Below are 19,030 nucleotides of genomic sequence, written 5' to 3'. Positions count from 1 at the left end.
AAACTGATTGAAACAGCGAGTGACTGTCAAAGCTTCACGGCCGCGTTACGTTACATTAAGTTCATCGTCAGTCGTGCTGGCTCTGAACTCTGCAAACACTACCTGACATGTCGTATCCAAACTGAACTGTGTTTCTAATTCTGATCATCTCCATGAGTGAAGCTGTAAGAAAATACAAACCCTCAATCAGAACCAGTATCTGCAGGTTATTTGAGGTACTGATCCATAGTTGGTGTACTACCTGACAGTATCAGTCAAACACCTGGATCGTACCGGATCACGGACATGACGCATTTTGCCCTCCAGACTTTGGTAACGTTGCTCAGATTTGGATCCCAAACATCTAGAACAACTGCGATCATCTCCAGCAGCCACAGTTCTGCTGGAACGTGTCGCTGCTTCATCGTTACCACAGCTCTTTCCGTCGGGAAACTGAACCGCTCAATGCTCGCTTTCAACCCTCCAGGCTTAATTGACAAAAACAGCAATTTACCTCGGAGAACATGGGGGTTGCTGGTCCACCGTTGCAGACCAGAAACTCCCGTGTTCTCTTTACGATGGTCAATGAAGTCTGCTGTAACTGCTTTGGTTAGTCAGGAAGAGCTGTTTGAATCTTCAGTCTCCATGAAGATATTTTAAATATGACTATTGCTGCTCCTGTCCGATCAGTACCTCGTCAGCCTTCAAATAACCGAACTAACCCTTTTATCGTGAAGGCCTCCAAACATTTCATCTGATGTTCCCGATAACAGCGAGCAGACAGGCAGAGTGGACTTTACCCTGCGGCTGGGCTGGATGATGTATGGAGCGTTTAGTCCATTCAGACAGGCTGGAACACACACACACACACACACACACACACACACACACACACGGTGTAGTCTATATGTCCATGTGGACACACAAAGCGATAATGGCTGCGGCCATAGAAAACACTACATGAGGCTGTGTGTGTACAAGTAACCAAGCGGATAAAGACAGCAGACGGGTGACGGATACGTACACAGACGGGCAAGCTCTGTGGGTCTAAGCTTTGGATATGAAAATAGTTCTAGTCCATGGCAACCCATTCAACAGTTGTTGAGACGTTTCATTTAAAACCAGAAAGATTCCTCCTGGTCCACCGAGCCTCACTCCGTCAAACAACTGTCTGGCTGATGTCGTGTTTCCCTCGGCCTCGAGGTGAGCTTGACGCTCGGGTACGACGGTCTGGTTTAGCGACATGTTGGTATATTGTCATATACAAGATCATACTTGGGATTTGTCAGTACTGTGGTTACGGGACTTTTATGTCTTCTGTAGCAAATGTTTGTACAGAAACTGGAAGATCTGATTTCTGAATCAGTTTCAAAAAGACTTGGAGACTTTCTTTTAACAGGTTTCTGTTTCAGTGTCATGAGATAACTTTTCTTATGACGCTACATAAATTGAATTGTTGGAGTTTCAATGCTTTAACTGACGTTGTTGGATTCACGGCTCGAGTGTTCACCTGTTGTAATGCTGATATAGTTTGTGTTTGGACAGGGAGCATCATGGGATATCTACACCCATCTTCATGGACACCAATACAATAGTTGTTGAGATATTTCAGTAAAAGTCTGGATTAATATTTTGGGAAACTTCCATGTCTTTACAAAATGAAACAATCCATCCAGTCGTTGAGCCCTGGAGGCCGCGGTGCGAGCATGGATAAAAATTAATATAATAAAAACTAGAATGGATTTAGCTGAACAGCCAATCAGGGCTCTTTTTCAAGCTGCCTCAACCATCAGTTCAGCAACCGACGATCAACAACGGCCTGTTGGTGTCATGATGTCCTGATTAGAGCATCAAATCAACTTAAGTTCCCTCTGATGAGCAGTTACGGAGTGTGTCTGTCGAGGGCTTTTATTTTGCAGAAACCAGAAGGAGCGGATTATGTTTCACGCTACGGATTTATACCCCTCAGAAGTATAAATGCTATTCATAACCCTATGAGGGGCTGAGACTTATTCCAACCGCAGTGAGACGACATCTTCCTGTTTTTCTCACATTATTTAAAGGTTTAACATCTTCTGATCGAGTTGGTTACATGAAGCATGATTATTCTAATTATTCTGATTATTCTGATTATTGGTGGAACATTAGAGCACATGTAAACCCAACTATACCCAACGATATGTACAACAGGGACGGTCTGTCGTCTGAACAAACATCGTCATCAAAAATGACGTAAAGAGACGTGAAACCGGTGAGTGTCATCAAAGTTGATTAAAGATCTTGATTTTAATTAGCCAGATGCAGCAGATAGTCTGTAACATTAATGATTCAAATTGTGCTGGATCCAAAACCAAAAATTCATTGACGAACGTCCAAAACTCCAAAACCAAAGAACGAAATAATAATTCACATTTACATCCATATTTTTCTCTACAGGTGGAAAAGATCCGGATCAAACAGGTCGGGTCAGTCCACCAACATAAAAAACCAAACTGTGACAAGTACAACAAACAGACAAACACGTCTGAGGAGGCAACGTTGGAAAAACAGAATTATAATAATCACATTTCTGCATGTAAACAGTGAAAAGGCAAGCGAGCCGCTCTAAAGCAGAGAACCTCAACATCAAATCTGTCAAAATATACTGTATATATATAGATTTATATTTATATATATAGAAATATAAATACAAACAGGCAATAAAAATAAAAAATAAAAAGGTTCTGTGTGCCGCTGTGATCGATATTTCTCCCAGTGTATGTACAGTCAAGGCTTACAAAGCTCATAAATTCAGGGATTGAATCACATACCGACGCCACCGTCTCGTAAAGCAAACACTCGTTCTTCTCTGCGTTCCCTCGTTCATCTGTCAGTTCATCTATACCTCCACACATCAGACATCTCTCTCTTTTATTCATCCGTCCATGTTCCCTCCATTCGTCCGTCTTTCTCTTCGGCTTTACTCCATCTTAGACATCTCGAACTTGGTCGTCAAGGTTTCCTGCAACAGAAAACACACCGCCAATGAAGGACTTCTTGGTTTCTGATTGGAAACATTCATTTCTGTCTTTACTCATCAAACATGATGGAGTCCAAACAGATTGGCAGAATTTGGGTGCAAGAACCACTTGAAAACCCAACACTGTTGGCAAGTCGGACTCGGCCATCAACTTTTCCCATTTCCACCCTAAGCTTAGTGAACCCTCCTGAACTCATCTCGAGTTTCAGGTTGATATTTCAATACAATCATGAGTTACTACAAATTTGAATAAAAATGGATTGAAATATTGAAATCTCCTTGATGACTTTAGATCAGCAAAGTCCACGTCCATGATTCAGGCTCAGTTTCGAGGTCATTGGCCCAGTGGGTCAAATGTGGGACTGACTTTTAGTGGTTGGTGAGAGCTTGGTGAAATAAAAGGCTGAAAGACAGACGCCGAGCTGGACTAGTCAGTGATATCAGCTGCTGCTGGGTCTGCTGACCTTGCTTGCTTGTTCGGCTCTCCAGAAAGTCAGCTTCACTTCTCTGGCTGGAATCCCAAACTCTAGTTTGGAAACGTCCTTTTCAGAAACCTCTGGCTGACCTAATGTTGCCGTTCTTGTGTTTTTCTTGCCTACACTCAAAATCAGGTGACATTGTTCGTGATGGAGAGGACGTAATGTTTATTACTGTTGTGCATCGACTCTTTTTCCCCTCTGCTCTCCCTCCATCGTCTCAGTATTTCATTCTCCATCTTCCCTCGATATTGTTAAGACGATTCTTCTTGTCGCAGACCTGACGGATGACACGAGATCACGGTCGACATGAAGAAGCCAATTTGTTCAGTTTCAACAAGGAGAGCTACGTCTGCTGTTTTTGGGGTTTCAACACTAATTTAACATTTTCTGCAGACTGATGGAGAATGTGATGGAGAAGTGATGGATGTTTTTTTTTAAATGTCAATGAGCCCTTTCATTTCTCCCCCAACAAAGTCTCACTCTGTTATTTGTGATTTAATTACGTCTGAATCTGTGTCAGATCGAGAGGAGAGGAGGAAAAGCAGCAATTTCCCCTTAAAGAGCAACTTAACCGTCTACACTCAGAGCGTGACGCACATTTTAACCAGATCCCGAGCAGCTTGTTTGCATCATCGCGTTAGGAGCTGATTCACGAGATGAGCAGTAGGTGAGGGCATGGATGTGACGCGTTCTGTCGCGTGTTGTTTTGGGGTTTTAGAGGATTTGTTCACAAAAATAAAAAGTATTACACATTTTATCTACAGGGACTTGATTCCATGAGCGCTGAGTGCTATGGGACTATTTTTAGATCACTCACTTCTCTGTAGGGTTGCAAAATTCTGGGAATTTGTTGGAAGTTGGAAACTTTCCATGGAAATTAAAAATTTATGGGAATGAACACGGGAATTTACTTTGACAGTGAACTTAAATATAGTTGTGGAAAATATATTTTAACATAATTTTGACTAAAACAACCAGATCTCATGCAGGTTGAATATCTGCTCTTCCTCAGTCACATGCACATAGCACACTGCTTACTGCAGGGCTGCTGAGGCCACGCCCCCTCTACCTGCACAGGTGATCTCTGTACCTGGACCACACTTTAGAGCCCAGAGCACACAGAGACTGATGAAGACACACATGTGAGTCTGTGGACTACAGAATATTGTTCAATAAAATAATTAAAACTTGATAAAGTTCTACTGTTGAAATAAATCTGTTTTATTTTGCATGTTTAGATTTATGTTTGGATATGATGCACTTTGTTTCAATTACCCCCAATTTTACAGTTAATTCCATTTGGAGTTTCCGATTCGGAATATTTCCTTAACTTCCCATGTAAATTTACCGGAAACTTTCCGCCCCTTTGCAACCCAACTCCTCTGACACCATTATTTCTGTCTCTACATTTCTCGTTCAATAGCAAATGTTTGAACTTATTTTTAATATATTCAAATATATTTCACAGCACACTGTATAGTGTGTTACACTTCCCTCTGCACGGGCCGATAACGAGAGCTCTGATGGTTAATAGGATTCATTCAGACTCAGAGTACATGCAGGGGGGGGGTAACATTTCCCTTTAACAGCCTCCTTGATCGTGATGAATTAGATAATTTGTCATAACGGGGATAACGAGCAGGTTCAGGTCAGATTTCCACCTCCTCGATAAACAAGAGTGTTACATAATCTGCCATAAGGACGTGAACAGTGGGGAGTTAAGACAGTTACTTCCCCTTAATTTCATCCTCTAATGAGGGAGATTCATTACATTGTTAGTGTTCACTCCCAGCCTGCAGTGTGTGTGTGTGTGTGTGTGTGTGTGTGTGTGTGATCTGAGCCGATCTTTCTTTGTCTTCTTTCGCTCGTTCACGTCCGTCCGTCCTTCCTTTGTACATTCCTCACAGCAGAGCGGCTGTAAAGCCTTTCTAATATCTGTGTTACGTAAGAAATTGATTTTTACATAAGAGGCACTTTGTTGATTGATGCATCGCTTAAAAAAAACAAGTCTCCGTTTGGAGATCAAAGAGTGAACGATCTGAAAAATGATGCAGAAATCGGTCGATAAAAGAGAAATAAGAGAAATTAAACATAAAAAAATCAGACTTGATAAAAAACTAAATCAATCAATGATTTGATGTTTTCTGATCAATTACATGAAACATTGTTATTATCTAGATTATTATTGGTTGTTTTTAATCATCACACATAAACACATCGCCGCCGTCACATTGTTCTCCTCGCCATGACAACAGAGGAGAGGGATAAACAACAGTGTGATGTAACCGTGGCAACAGCTGCTCTCTGCGCGGCGTCTGGCGCCCTCTGTCGCTCACGGTCAGAACCACAGAGACGATCCGAGACAAAGAAAACCTGAAGAAATCTGTGATGGATGTTATTTAACCTGAATGTTTAAATGAGCTCCTGTGTGTTTGAACACATGAATCATATTGTTGCAGAAGCTGAAGACATTTTTCTGTCAGCTTAAGTAAATTAAAAGAAAACTGATTCTCACAGGAACAACAGGAAGTTTTGAAACTGATCCGAAGCCAGCGGGCATGAAACCGACTGTAACGTAAGACGACCAGGTCAAAGTACGACACGATGAAAGTTTGGTTTTGCTCACATTCTTCTTCTAAGTGTCGGTTACAGACAGCGACATCTTCTTTCTCACTCAGTGTGATCTCCTGATTTTTTGTCTCCGGGTCTTTGAGGCGGATCAAACCAAGCTGCTGTCAATCAGCTGATTGTGAGGTCGATATAAGTCAGGCTGAGAGAGGCTGGCTGTGCCGTCTTCGTTTGTGCCTCAAAGTTTCAGCAGACGCAGTCGGACTGAACTGACTTTTCCTTTCATGCAAGTTCCTTCTGTTTCGGTCGGTTTAGGAGTTTATGGATTTGTAATTGTCTTTCTGTTGTTGTACAGTTCAGGTAGTTCACGCTGAAGAGAAACACCTTTTTGCATGTAACACCTGTGACTGTGATTACTGGTCTACTCCTTACGTTACTCTACCCACACTCTACACAGGGACTATAACAGTCCGACAACATTAAGGAGATAAACTTTTAAGAGTAAACAGCTGTTACATCACTGCGTTTAAAAAGACTTTACCTCGAAACATCGAAACACTTCATTCAAACTAAAACTACAACAATCATCAACTTTAGAGTTAGATGTGGAAATCTTCTGGATTTACTCTGACGCTCGACCTCAATTTTACTGAATACTATTTAAAATCTTTTTACTTTTACGAAGACTCAGAGATCCTGTGACCAAACTCATCCACGTTTAACACTTCATATACTAAATACAACTTATTTATCTAAACTCTGTTTTCCCTGAAACAACCCGAACTTTCATCTCGTCAGTCTCTACAGTTCAGCAACGAAGTGAGAAGGCCGGACAGACTCACCTCGTCAGAGTCCAGCAGGGGCGGCAGAGCGCTGTGAGGACGAGAAACGAGACGCTCAGCATCAAATTTAAATCTATATTTTTAGATTTATGATCATTTCTGATGACTTACACGTCGGCCATAGATGAAGGGATGTTCTCCTCGACCCATTTCAGATCCTCATCCTGGAAAACAACGAGCTGATGATGATCCACGTGTTATTACTGAGTTACTCTGATTACTTTAAAGGTCGTTTTGTTTGCTGTTGTTTAGATTCACAGAGATCGGCGAATCAGAGCCGAGGTTTACGAGACGGACGATGTTTCGTCGTCACTCACCACTTTGTTGACCTTGGCTGAACCGTTGCTCTCGTTCTTCATGCCCCTCATCTTCATCCCCTCTGCAGACACAAAGCAGTTAGCAGTTATCTTAGCAACAAGTAAGGAAGGAAAGGAAGGAAGGAGGAAAGTTTCTGACCGAAGGCCTCGTTCATCATGGGCTCCTTCTCCTCTTCCTCGCTCTCTTCGTCCAGCAGAGGACTGAAGGCGTATCTGACAAAGAGAGAGAGACGATGGATTTACTTCACAGTTAAAAAGAGACAAACTGAAAATCGGAAAAAATCTGATTCCTACCTCTGGTTATTGGCTGACGGTCGCCATAGGAACATGATGGCCAATAAGATGATGGAGAACAAGAAGCGCCAGAAGGCGTCGACGATCCACAGCTCCCTCCAGTCCTGCACAGAGTTTTTTTTTAATTGAAGATTAAATACATTTATTCATCGACTTCTTGATCTCCTGGATCAGAACTCATACTTACAGACTGGCATTTCGACATCCTGAAGGTCTTTGTGGTCCAGATGATGAAGATGACAGACGCTGAAAAACAAACAAAGATTTAAAACGACGTGAAACGGGTCTGGACAAACACAAACAGACGATGTCGTTTTCGTACCTATGACGGCGAAGATGAGCGTGTTGGTGAAGTGTCTGTAGAGCGAGAGCTTCACCACGTTCCTCCTCAGCTTCAGCAGCTTCATCGTCTGAGCCAGACTCACGAAGATGTGACGACGACACGGTCAAGGAACGTAAAAATAAAGAAAACTAGCAGCTGGAATAACTCAGTTAAAGTTCTGCCTCATCATCAGTAACCTGAACTCAGTTTGGATGTTTGTGTTTGTACAACAGACGAGATGAAGCGTTACAACGACGACGACACCAGCCTGGAAGAAGACGCAGTTTGTTTTTACACCTCCAGTCAAAGTTTGGACCCTCTTAGCGTTCGTTCAATCGGCTTCACGAGGTCGTCGCCTGGAAGGGTTTCGCTACAGTCTCTATATGCCGAGTGGGTTTGGGTTCAATTCCACCTGAAATACGCCTTCAGAGAAAGTAGGTGAACTTCTCAGAAGGAAGGGCACTGTGGATCTTTGAAGGCCTCTGGTGAACTAATGGCTTCTTCCTGTTCGATCATTGCTCATCAGTCAGCCTGCTTCTCCTTCACGGTGTGGTCCAACTCATCCCGAACCATCTCAGCTGGGTTTAGGTCAGGTGACTGTGGAGCCCTTACAGAGATTACGATGGTCCCACTAATCTCAAACCATCATCTGCATCTCAATGAAGCACCATCCACACCATCACGGGTGGGAACCACACATGCAGATACCATCCAGATTCCCACTGGTCTAATGTCCCTTCATGTGTTTGTCTTCTTCTTCTCCTTCAGTCGTGGTTTGTTTGCAGTCATTCAGACGATGAAGGTCTCGTCTGAACACTTGATGTTGACTTGATGTTTCTGCTACCTGAGCTGATTTGTGAGGCTGCTAACTGTGATGAACTTGACCTAACTCTCGGTCTTTCCTCTTCTGGAGAGTCCGCATGAGTTCCATCGAAGTGTTTGATGGTTTTCGTGTCAAAGTTGTTGACTGAAAGTGATGATGGACTGTTGATTGACACTTAGTCAAGCTGTTCTTGCCACAATCTGGATTATTACGGTCGTTGAATGCCAACACAAGGCAAGAACTTTCAGTAATTAACCTTTGACGAGGCACAGCTGTTAATTTAAAACTATTCCAGGTGTTGACCTCGTGTTATGTCATAGTTCTGAAGTCTGAATTAGAAGGTCTCCAAACGTTTGACTGGTACTGTACATCTGTCTACATCTGTACAACTGATATTGAACTCTGTGTGAACACGCAGGTGAACAAAGCAGAACAAAAGTGCGACAGACAAAAAAAAAAAAACTTTCATTAGCACAAAAAAGGGGGAGGGGGGGGGCTGCAGTAAGCGGATATCCACCAGCAGAGGGTAGAGTCGAGCACAGCCAGAGGAATAGCAGCCAGGAGAACTACATCATCTTCAGCCTGGAGACAAAACCACAGAAGAAGAAGAAGCAGGAGGAGAGGGAAGAACACAAACACAAGCGAACCACTCCCACTACCCATCATTCAAACATCCTGGAGTCAAATCAGCGGAGCAGAAACCTTAAAAACACCTTTTACCACGATCACAGCACACCTGTGCTGAAGCTCAGAACGACGGACAGACGGACGTCTTGACGCTGCTCGTCGTCAAACTCAGTCACAAACTAAAGTTACTGTGATGAGTTTCCTGACGGACAGCGAAGTGAACTGCTGCCGACCGTAGCTGCTGTTAGTTCATGTTATGTAATGACTGAGCTCAGAGCACCAGGGGGAGGGTTAGTGTTTGTACCACAAGTGTTTTGGACCACCGAGAAGAAGAAGAAGAAGAAGAAGAAGAAGAAGAAGAAGCTTTCAAGCCCAGCGTTTATGGACATAGTGGCAGAGGAGAAGAGAGTGAAGAGGACGTTGACAGAGGAAGCCAAGAAGAGAAACAAAAGGCTGAAAGACAGACGCCGAGCTGGGCTGACTGCTGGGGACCTTCTTTGTTTTTGTAAAGGATATCCACCAGACAATACAGGAGTCAGTGAAGGCCAGCACTATTTCACACAAAAGTGTACTGCTCGTGTTGTCGCCTCGATCCTACAGAGAGAAACAGATTAGACACACACACACACACACACACACACACACACACACACACGGTGAGTGTTTGACTTACGGCGTTGACTCGAAGGATCCCCTCGATGATGGAGAAGATCAAGTACAGCAGACCGACGCCGACAACTCTGTGCAGCAACGCTCCGAGTCTGGGCCTGAGTGTAGAAGACGCTCACGTCATTAGTTACAGATACGAACGTTCATGGAAGGAGAGTCCGAAGAGCGAGACTCACTTGACGATGCCGTATCCCAGACTGGCAATGATCACCAACACTCTGGCAAGAGTCCTCTTCACGGCTGAGAGCGCCTCGGCGAACACCACCGCCCCGTGCACTGCAGGACGACACCACCACAACTCGTTATCGTCTCAACCTCCATCGGTCCGGGAAAGTCTCCTCTGTGTCGTAACCTACCTGACAGGCCGTCGTATCGGATGCTCTGGAACTCGGCGTAGTAAACGGCTTTCTCCAGCATGCCCAGGAAGATGACGCCCCCGATCCAGAACTGGATCCTGAGCAGATCCCTCCAGTAACACGCCGACAGGACCAACCACAACACCGCCAGCAGCACGTACATGATGCACATCACCATGTAGAACTGGGGACAAGGATGAAAGATGCTTTAAAGGATCCGTCTGTACTCCAGACTTATTACAAGTGGGCAGCTCTAAATGCAACCACGAGACAGAACGAGGCGGTCTGAGACTGGTCCTGGTGCACACTGAAGGACGTCTACTTAACTGACGTCAATGGACTCTTTCACCTGTTTTACCTGCTGAGATAAGCAACCTCGATATCAACAGACTCCCTTTAAAGTTTTTGAGAGTTGTTGAGTGACGAGGAACTTCCTAAATGATTCATCTTCTTGTGAATTCGACACAGGAAGTCGTTTCTGTCCTCGTTTGTTGCAGCATACTCTGTTACTAAAGTTTTCAGGGTGTTTCAACATATTTACACTGAATTTATGAAAGAAGAAAGATTTGATTGATGGGAAATGTGTCAGATCTTACGAAGTAAACAGTAACCGATATAGGCAACTTCTTTGTCGCCTTTGGAGAAAGTCACCAGGCCTTTGAGCAATCATTAGAGTTGTTTCTCCTAATGCAACTTTGTGAAACTCTGTCTACAACAAACTTTAATTATTTGAGCCTTCGGCATTAATTCAATACGTGGAAGTTGTTTCTTTCCTTGTCAGGTTGTCACAGAGACGCGAGACTATCAAGTTTGTTTCTCTTTGTGTCTGTTCGTTCAGCGTTTTGGCTTCTATAAAACATTTAGTTCTTTGTGTAAGGTGTAAGCTCTCTCTGTGACCTATTTCAGTCATCAGTGAAGCCACAGACAGGAAGTCGGAGGTCGCTTTGTTCTCATACGATAACACCAGACTCATCCTTTAAACACGTTTGACTTTGGTTGTGTTGTGTTTGAGTTCTTACCACCATCAGAGGCCACTCAGAGGCTGATATGTATTCATGAGGACCGATCATGCTGATCTGGACTGGAGACACAAACAGACGCCGTCAGGACAACGAGGAGCAACGTGACCACAACTGACTACAACTACAGCTACTCATGTCAGATCATGCTCTGAGGATAGTTTGTTATATGAGGAAGCTAAACTGTGTCAACTGAAGGTTAGGAGTGTGTGTGTGTGTTACTGACGCTGTAGAGACCAGTGTGGTCGCGGTTTGGCCGGGTCGGGGGCTTGGTCCTTGTCTTTGACTTTGACTTCTCCGACGTTCAGGATGAACATGTACGGTCCGTCCTCCCAGGTCTTAGCCACGGCATCGAAGTGTGTCGTCTGTGGGACGTGAACACAGATCATCAGCTCACGTAACTCATCGTGTCACTGTATGCAGACGACACTCCGCTCTGTCTGTCATCCACCTGTAAGCCGCCTCGTATAGAAGCGTCAGCCACACGACTAAATGTAAATGTCATCGCGGCATTTAGGGCCGACGAGGCCGATGACACTGCAAACTAATTACGTCTTGCTCAGTTCATACCGGACATACTGTATGTTCAAACCTCTCCCAGCTGCTGTAAGCAGGTTTAATTCCATCAGCCCGACAGACTCACTCACTTTAACTTTTCCTGCTTCTGCTCGAGCTCCTTCTTTTTGAACTGCAGCCGGCTGAGAGACAGAAAATCAGAGAACGGATCAAACACTCGAACGAACAGAGAGGAAACAACAGGTTCTACAAGTTCCTCCAGGTTCTACGTTGTGTCTGTTCGCCTGGGTGCGTTTGATATGCACACCTTTGGCTCTGGATGCACCACGTCTCTCCTCCTCCTGCCTGGGGTCTTCTCAGTGGGCGGCTGAAAAACAACAAAAAGTTTTCACGTTCTTGTTTCACGCTTCACGCCTGCAGACGAGCCAGTTTGACGGCGTCGTCTAGTTAGTCTCTCTCTCACCTGTTGTTGTTGTTGTTGTTGTTGTTGTTGTTGCACCTCTGTCAGCCGTCTTTCCTTGTCAAAGACTTCCAGGCCAAACTGTGTCATAAAACAAACACACACTTTGTGACTGGTCTGTTTGCACCGTGTGTGTGTGTGTGTGTGTGTGTGTGTGTGTGTGTGTGAATCACCATGTTGGGGTTCTGTTTGCACTCGATGGCAGGATATTGGTGAAAAACATAATATCCACTTCCTCCACCTGGCAGGACGTCCTTGGAGCCGAAGTAACCCGCCGCTCTCGTCGCCTGTGGCGGCACAGAGGAGTTATGAATATTAACATAACACGGTCAGATCAGTAAAGAGTCATAACGAGGTCTTAATTAATCACAGGTGTTGGCACTAAACGGTAGAAGTTGGTGGAGCGGGTGATACAGGACAGCCGTCCCAGCGTGATGTTTATAGTGACGCTTGTCTTTGTTACGGGACAGGTGTGAGGTCTACGGATGTTTAAAGACCACGACGACCACGATACCTACGCAACGTGAGCCTGAAAATGTCAACGAGCAACGACACACATCGCCGCGTAGTTTCCACAGGACATGGTCCAAAGTCGCCCGGTCGAGCCTCCAGCCTGCACAGTGAAACCCCTTCAGATGATCCAGAAGCTCGCCTGCTCTCTAAATCTCTAACGCTGACCACGAAGCAGTCTCCGGTTCTTCCTCCTGGCTCTGCCGCCCGTACGCTCAGGACGATCCAAACTTTTCTGTCTGTTGATAGAATGTCCTACCAGTTCCTACCAGAGCGTTTTGTGGGACCAATTATCCGAATATGACGACTAAAACAACAACTAGACTTTTAAATGTTTTGGATCACCAAGAAGAAGAAGAGGTGGTTTGAGGCTCCTAGGTTTCTGATCATCAGTAACATAATGAGTTGTGCACAGCTGTACTGAGAGAGTAAAAACAGGTTTCCTCACGTTGAGGCTGAAGACTTCGTCGTAGCAGTGCGAGTTCCTCAGGTACCAGGACACGTTGAGCTGGACCGTCGAGGTACAGTTTTCTACTGTCAGACACAAACATCAGGTTGAACAACAGGACGGAGAGTTAAAGAAGTGTTTGTGGTGACGGAGGTGATGAACTGAAGAAGAAGGAACTCACATTTGATGCGGATGAAGGAGTTGTTGAAGAGAGTTTTCGTGAAGAAGATCTGCTTCCTCGGAGTCTCCTGAAACAAACACAAACAAACTTTAGAGAAACTTGTTTTTCAAATCTTTGGTTTGTTTGGAATCAGAGCTGATGTTTGAAGAGCGGAAAGACAAATGGAGTCGAAGTTTACGACGATCTCTGAGGCAAAAGTTTGACTGTCAACGTTCAACGAACTGAGCGTTCACGGTCGTCATCTGAGAGTTTATTGCTTCCTTCATCAAACTGTGAATGACGCGATGTTTGCACATGAACCACGACGCACCCTGAGAAGACAAACAGAGCGAGAACAAAGAGCCGGACAAACGATTTATAATATTAGTGATAGTCTCTAACACGAGACAGTCTGCAGGGACATCACGGAGACCACGTCCAGGTTTTAGACAGTCTGCGGGGACGTCACGGAGACTATGTCCAGGTTTTAGACACAGTTTTCGTCACAGGTGTCAGGTTTCAGTAACCTGGCTCCGCCCTTTTGCCCATATTTGGATTAGCATTAGCTCAGATTAGCCTGACACACTGGACCTTTAAATAAATGAATATTTATATTTTTAGTGGTTAGCTTGTTGCTAACACCGTTAGCTCCCTCTCTAACCTGTTTACAACGTTAAAACAACGTGTTTATAACACTCACGCTGTCGATGTCCACGGTCCATTTCCCCCGTTCGGACACGGCTCGGACCGGCCCGATCAGACCCGTCAGCAGCAGCAGGAGCACCGCAGAGGACCGGAGTCCCGGCCCGGCTCGGTCCGGACCAGCACGGCTCGACATGTCAACAAGCAGGAAGAGCCCAGCTCACAACAGACTCACTTCCCGGTTCCGGCTGGCGTTCCGGATGATGCGTTCAGGAGCAGTGGGCGTTTCAAGATTTACGTGTGTATATGTTGATTTATTTAGTTTAAAAACATACAAGTATACAGTTACATTATTACTCATGTATTGTAATGTATTGTATTACAATGTTGAAGTTGTAGCCCCGACAGGGAGCTATTAATGCGATCGTTTAATTCCAGTTTATTCATTCGTAGTTTGGTAACTTTAGCTTTATTTTGAAGGGCTTAACAGGAAGTGGTGTCTAGTTTGACAGACGTCAGTGTAGTTACTCACTGCGGCCGCGAGAGGGCCGTGAACGCACCACAGATTAATACAATGACGTCAGTTCATGTTTTTAATTCATTTAATGATTTTATTTGTTTATTTGACAAGAAGAGATGTTTGTTTACAGAGCTCACCTGTGACTGATACATAAATAATAATAAAGTATCTAAATAATAAATAATCAATACAATAAATAATAAATATTACTAATAAATAATATATATAATATAAATACCTGTCGTGTTTGGACGGTGAACGTCTTCTCTTGTTGCACAGACAGGTAATTTGGAACTGAACTCACCTGTGGAGCGTGAATCAACAACATCTCCGCGTGTGACGTGCAGTAACAGTGAAAGTTTAACCGCCAAACAATAAATAAATAAATAAATAAATAAATAAATAAAGTTTCGGTCGTTTATAACCTCAGAAAAAATAATTAAATTAAATAAAAAAATAACGTAGATTTATTGTGAAAGAGTCGACCGGAAGTGTTACTATGGTAACAGCCGTTCTAACCCGCCGATATACGCGTGCATTTCTGGTGAATTTCAAAATAAAACTTTTTTTTGCTAAAAAGGTTCAAATTCCACGTCATGGTGCGTTCAGGGTCCCATACAGGAAGTCAGACATCAGAGGGCGTGGCTAAACGTAAACACGTCACACCCACAACAACAACAAAGGACATACTTTACATATTTGTGTGTTTGATGATCTGCAGGTGGAGCTCAGGTGAGGGGCGGCAGCTCAGGTAAATCCAGTTTTCATCTTTTATTCAACGTTTACTGTCAGATAGACCCGTGAACGCACCATCATCTGTTTACTGTATGTGTGGTCTCCACCCTGAGAGTGGGCGGGCATTAGGACCCGGAGTCCTGTGTGTGTGTGTGTGTGTGTGTGTGTGTGTGTGTGTGTGTGTGTGTGTGTGTGTGTGTGATAGGTGTGGCTGGTGGTGCATTAAAGGACCTGTTGTTTCTGCTGGACTGGTTTCTGTGGGAGGTTCCTGCAGCCTGAATATCTGCCGCTCTCTGCCTCTCTGCCTCAGTCTCTCAGTGTGACTGCACCTCGCTCCTCCGTCAGCCTCCGTCAGCCTCCGTCAGTCCTTCACAAGTCTCGGTAAGTGTCAGAAAACTTTTAAAAAACGTTTCTTTAACGTTTGTGCAGCGTAAACTGAAGTCTGAGGTGAGTTCAGGAGCCGTTGGACGTCTGAGTGTCTGAGTGTCTGAGCTTCGCCTGCAAGAACACTCAGCAAACCCAAAGAAAACGTTCAAATAACTCGTTACTGTGCTGCTGCAGACTCATCAAGAAGTACTCGGATACTTTATTTAAGTCAGATATCAGACGGTAAAAGTACTTTATTACCACAGGAAGGACAGGCAGAGAGTTCATAAGAGTTCTAAGATTTGAAATCTGATCTGATGTTTTTTAGTTGATTAATGACAGTTTTCAATAATTAATGAACTCATTAAACCTCCAAAATAAAATCAGATCAAGTAATAACCAAACAGGAAACTGAATTCTGAAACATTTGAATATTTTGGTGTTTTTATGTGAAATAATCGATCAGTCTTTGATCGTTTGTCTGTAATAAAATCAGACTTTCTATGGATTAATTCAACTTTTACTTTGAAAAATGAGCTGCCTTTATTTTCTAATACGTCTTTAAAAACTTAAACTAACGTGTTAAAACCCCCAAATCACTTTAAATCACTTTAAATCACTGAAATCATGAATCATGATCAGTAGATTGTGATCGATATCAGATCAATTCAGCATCATAAGGATTCAGCTGTTACCATAGTAACCGCCCTGTTTCCTTGGTTTCACCCCTCAGACAGACGTCAACATGTTCAAGGTGAACTCGTTCATCAGCGGCATCATCAACATTGTCAGGTGAGCAGGCTAACAGTTTCCCTCCGCTTCCAGTCTTTGTGCTAAGCTAGGCTAACTGTGGCCCCCCTCTGCCTCTTCCTCCGACAGCAACATCGACGTCAACCAGTTCATCCCGTCAGACCCGGTGAGCACCGACAGCAACGTCTTCTTCTTCTTCTTCTTCTGCATGAGACACGAGTTAAATATGGTTCCCAAAGGGCCTTGAAATCCTTGAAAATACACAGTGAAAGTGCTTGAGTTTAGTCCTGAAGGCCTGTAAGAAATATTTCATGATGTTACGACATCACTGCGACTGGAAGATTTCATAAGCAAACAAACACAAACTGAACGTTTACTGTGTGTGTGTGTGACCTAACAGTAACTCTTTGTGTGTGTGTGTGTGTGTGTGTGTGTGTGTGTGTGTGTGTTCAGCCTCCACCTCGCAGACCTCTGAACTTCGCCGAGGCTCACGAGAACGATGAGGAGAAACAGTTTCGGAAAGTTTTCCACCAGCTGGCCGGAGACGTGAGTCCACGATGTTTATGTTTGACCCTGAACGTGTCACTGATGCAGGTTCTGGTCCAGGTTCTGGTTCTGGTTCTGGTTCTGATGTCGGTTCACAGTCTGAGGATCACGTGACTGGTCTCACGACAAACCGCAGACTTTGGTCTCTGCTGTAATTACAGCATAATGAGCTGTTTACATCAGACCTCGTCTGTTTACACGACTACTCTGAATCAACGGATCCTTGAAATCCTTGAAAAACAGACATTGAAAGTGCTTGAATTTACAGACCTGCAAGGGCACACACTGTCTGCTAACCCTGTATCAAACTGTGCTGCTGTTTGGTCCTTGAACTTGAGGGAATTTGACCTGGAAAGTCCCTGGAAAGTGCTTGAATTAGATATTTAAGTGGTTAAAAATCCTCCAGGAAAACTGAAGCCATCAAATATCAAAGTTCTCACCTCGTTAGCTTAAAGAAGAATTTATGATTCAGAGTAATTATGTAATAATTCATAGGTCAGAATGCTCGAACTACATTTCCCATCATAACTCGTGTTCACCAAATGTTTCTTTTGGTGATTTGAGATCCTTGAAAATGTGCAAAAACTTAAAGAGGAAGTCCTGGAATCACAGTCAGATTATAATCCAGAAAATGAAACTTTCATCTTTAATTTTAAACTGAGCGGAAAAGTTCGAATCAAACTCTTTATAATGAATTATTATTTATTACAGTTTAAACTCTGTGTTTGTGTCACGTTTAGTGTTTTAATCGTTTATTAATTATTAACCTGTTCCAGTTCCAGGTATCAGGATAAACGAGGTTTTTAAACTGTCTCTCTCTGTCGGTCGTCTTTCAGCCTTTCACCTGATCTTTCACCGCTCACCACACCTGTCTGTCTGTCTGTCTGTCTGTCTGTCTGTCTGTCTGTCTGCTGTCGGCCACATTCCAAACCACACCTTCCACACCTTCCACCTCCGCCTCTCTTTGTCTGCTCCTCCGTCAGGACGGGCCGGTTCACCTGATGTCCAACGTTCAGAGACAAACAAAGAAATCTTCAGATCTGTTCGTCTTTAAACATTCAAATAACAGAGCAGGACAAGTAATCGATTACTCCGACGACACAGAAATACTTGAAGACAGCTTCTCTTTCTTCTGACATGATAAAAGATATTTATAGACTTCTGGGAACTTGTAATCAGATTACATTTGAGAGAAATGCTGATTGTTTTAAATGAAATACAACATGAACTGTGAAACAACATAATCAACTTAATTAACGTTCAAATGAAGTTTGAGAGAAGAAGTCGTCTCAGTCGACGATAATTAAACACTGATTAGATTCAATTATAAATAAATTATCCACTTTTAAACGTTGTTTTAACGTTAGCTTATGTTTGTCTCAGTGCCCAGTGGCATTCTGGGAGTTGGAGTGTGAAAGGGTTAAACCTCGCTCAGAGCCGCGATGAGTTCAAAGACTTGTTTCCGTGTCTGTAAACAGTGAAACTGTCTTCAAATGAGCAAGAGCAGGGTGTGCTACACACACACACACACACACACACACACACACACACACACATTCCTGTCATTGTCTGGTGGGGAGTCTCCTCTCGTACTTCAGGGCGTTGTTGTTCATGTTTGAGGTTTTCTGACTCATCAGAGGGGCGTGTACACCAGTTAGACCAGACCAGACCAGACCAAGACCAGGACTAAGACCAAGACCAGGACTAAGACCAGAACTCTGTGTGAATTCTCTGACCTAGCAGACGTTCAGTGAGAGTGACGATGAAGATGATGAAGGTGTTTGTAGTAAATACCTAACAACACCCACCTGTGGGTGGGGTCAGACTGCAGAAGTAAAAACAGAACCAGTCGTAGTTCTTGTAGTAACAGAAGCAGTACTCGTCATACTAGAAAAGTAACGTAAATATTTAGTGTTATGTTACATAATAGTAATAGTTGTTATACAGAAGTTGTAGAAGTACTAGAAGTACTAGTAGTAGAAGTAGCAGCAGCAGTAGTAACTGTTGTAGTCATAGTGGCTGTTGTAGTAGTCGTTATAGTAGTTATAGAAATAGTTGTAGTG

At 43.7% G+C, this 19,030-nt stretch overlaps 2 protein-coding genes across 4 annotated transcripts in view; one reads left to right on the top strand and one right to left on the bottom strand.

Moving 5' to 3' along the window:
* Positions 1 to 308: 308 nt before the first annotated feature.
* LOC104930607 (transmembrane protein 87A) lies at positions 309 to 14,315 on the bottom strand. Of its 3 annotated transcripts, none has more exons than XM_027280512.1 (21): positions 14,109 to 14,315; positions 13,430 to 13,496; positions 13,249 to 13,334; positions 12,464 to 12,577; positions 12,300 to 12,371; positions 12,138 to 12,200; positions 11,962 to 12,012; positions 11,541 to 11,679; positions 11,315 to 11,376; positions 10,296 to 10,479; positions 10,116 to 10,215; positions 9,944 to 10,037; positions 9,787 to 9,864; positions 7,821 to 7,929; positions 7,686 to 7,744; positions 7,499 to 7,602; positions 7,344 to 7,417; positions 7,205 to 7,266; positions 6,999 to 7,051; positions 6,888 to 6,918; positions 309 to 2,980 (listed from the first exon to the last, which is right to left on the bottom strand). In XM_027280512.1, the coding sequence occupies exons 1-21, from the start codon at positions 14,244 to 14,246 to the stop codon at positions 2,939 to 2,941; spliced, it is 1,782 nt and encodes a 593-aa protein (XP_027136313.1). In that variant the 5' UTR covers positions 14,247 to 14,315; the 3' UTR covers positions 309 to 2,938. The 3 variants fall into 3 exon arrangements, with proteins under 3 accessions (XP_027136313.1, XP_027136314.1, XP_027136311.1); XM_027280513.1 differs by having other exon boundaries at positions 12,309 to 12,371; XM_027280510.1 differs by having other exon boundaries at positions 12,138 to 12,197; positions 12,294 to 12,371; positions 14,109 to 14,314.
* Positions 14,316 to 15,302: 987 nt separating this feature from the next.
* capns1b (calpain, small subunit 1 b) overlaps positions 15,303 to 19,030 on the top strand; it is an 8,715-nt gene continuing 4,987 nt past the window's right edge. Inside the window, exons 1-5 of the mRNA XM_027280523.1 lie at positions 15,303 to 15,321; positions 15,616 to 15,686; positions 16,405 to 16,463; positions 16,551 to 16,587; positions 16,875 to 16,967. Of these exons, the coding sequence (XP_027136324.1) occupies positions 16,417 to 16,463; positions 16,551 to 16,587; positions 16,875 to 16,967 (177 nt within the window). The 5' untranslated portion in view covers positions 15,303 to 15,321; positions 15,616 to 15,686; positions 16,405 to 16,416. The remainder of the gene's footprint in view (positions 15,322 to 15,615; positions 15,687 to 16,404; positions 16,464 to 16,550; positions 16,588 to 16,874; positions 16,968 to 19,030) is intronic.

This window comes from Larimichthys crocea, chromosome VII (assembly GCF_000972845.2).
Source record: "Larimichthys crocea isolate SSNF chromosome VII, L_crocea_2.0, whole genome shotgun sequence".
NCBI lineage: Eukaryota > Metazoa > Chordata > Actinopteri > Sciaenidae > Larimichthys > Larimichthys crocea.
Note: the sequence above shows the minus strand (reverse complement) of the source record. Positions and strands in the feature narration are given on the sequence as shown.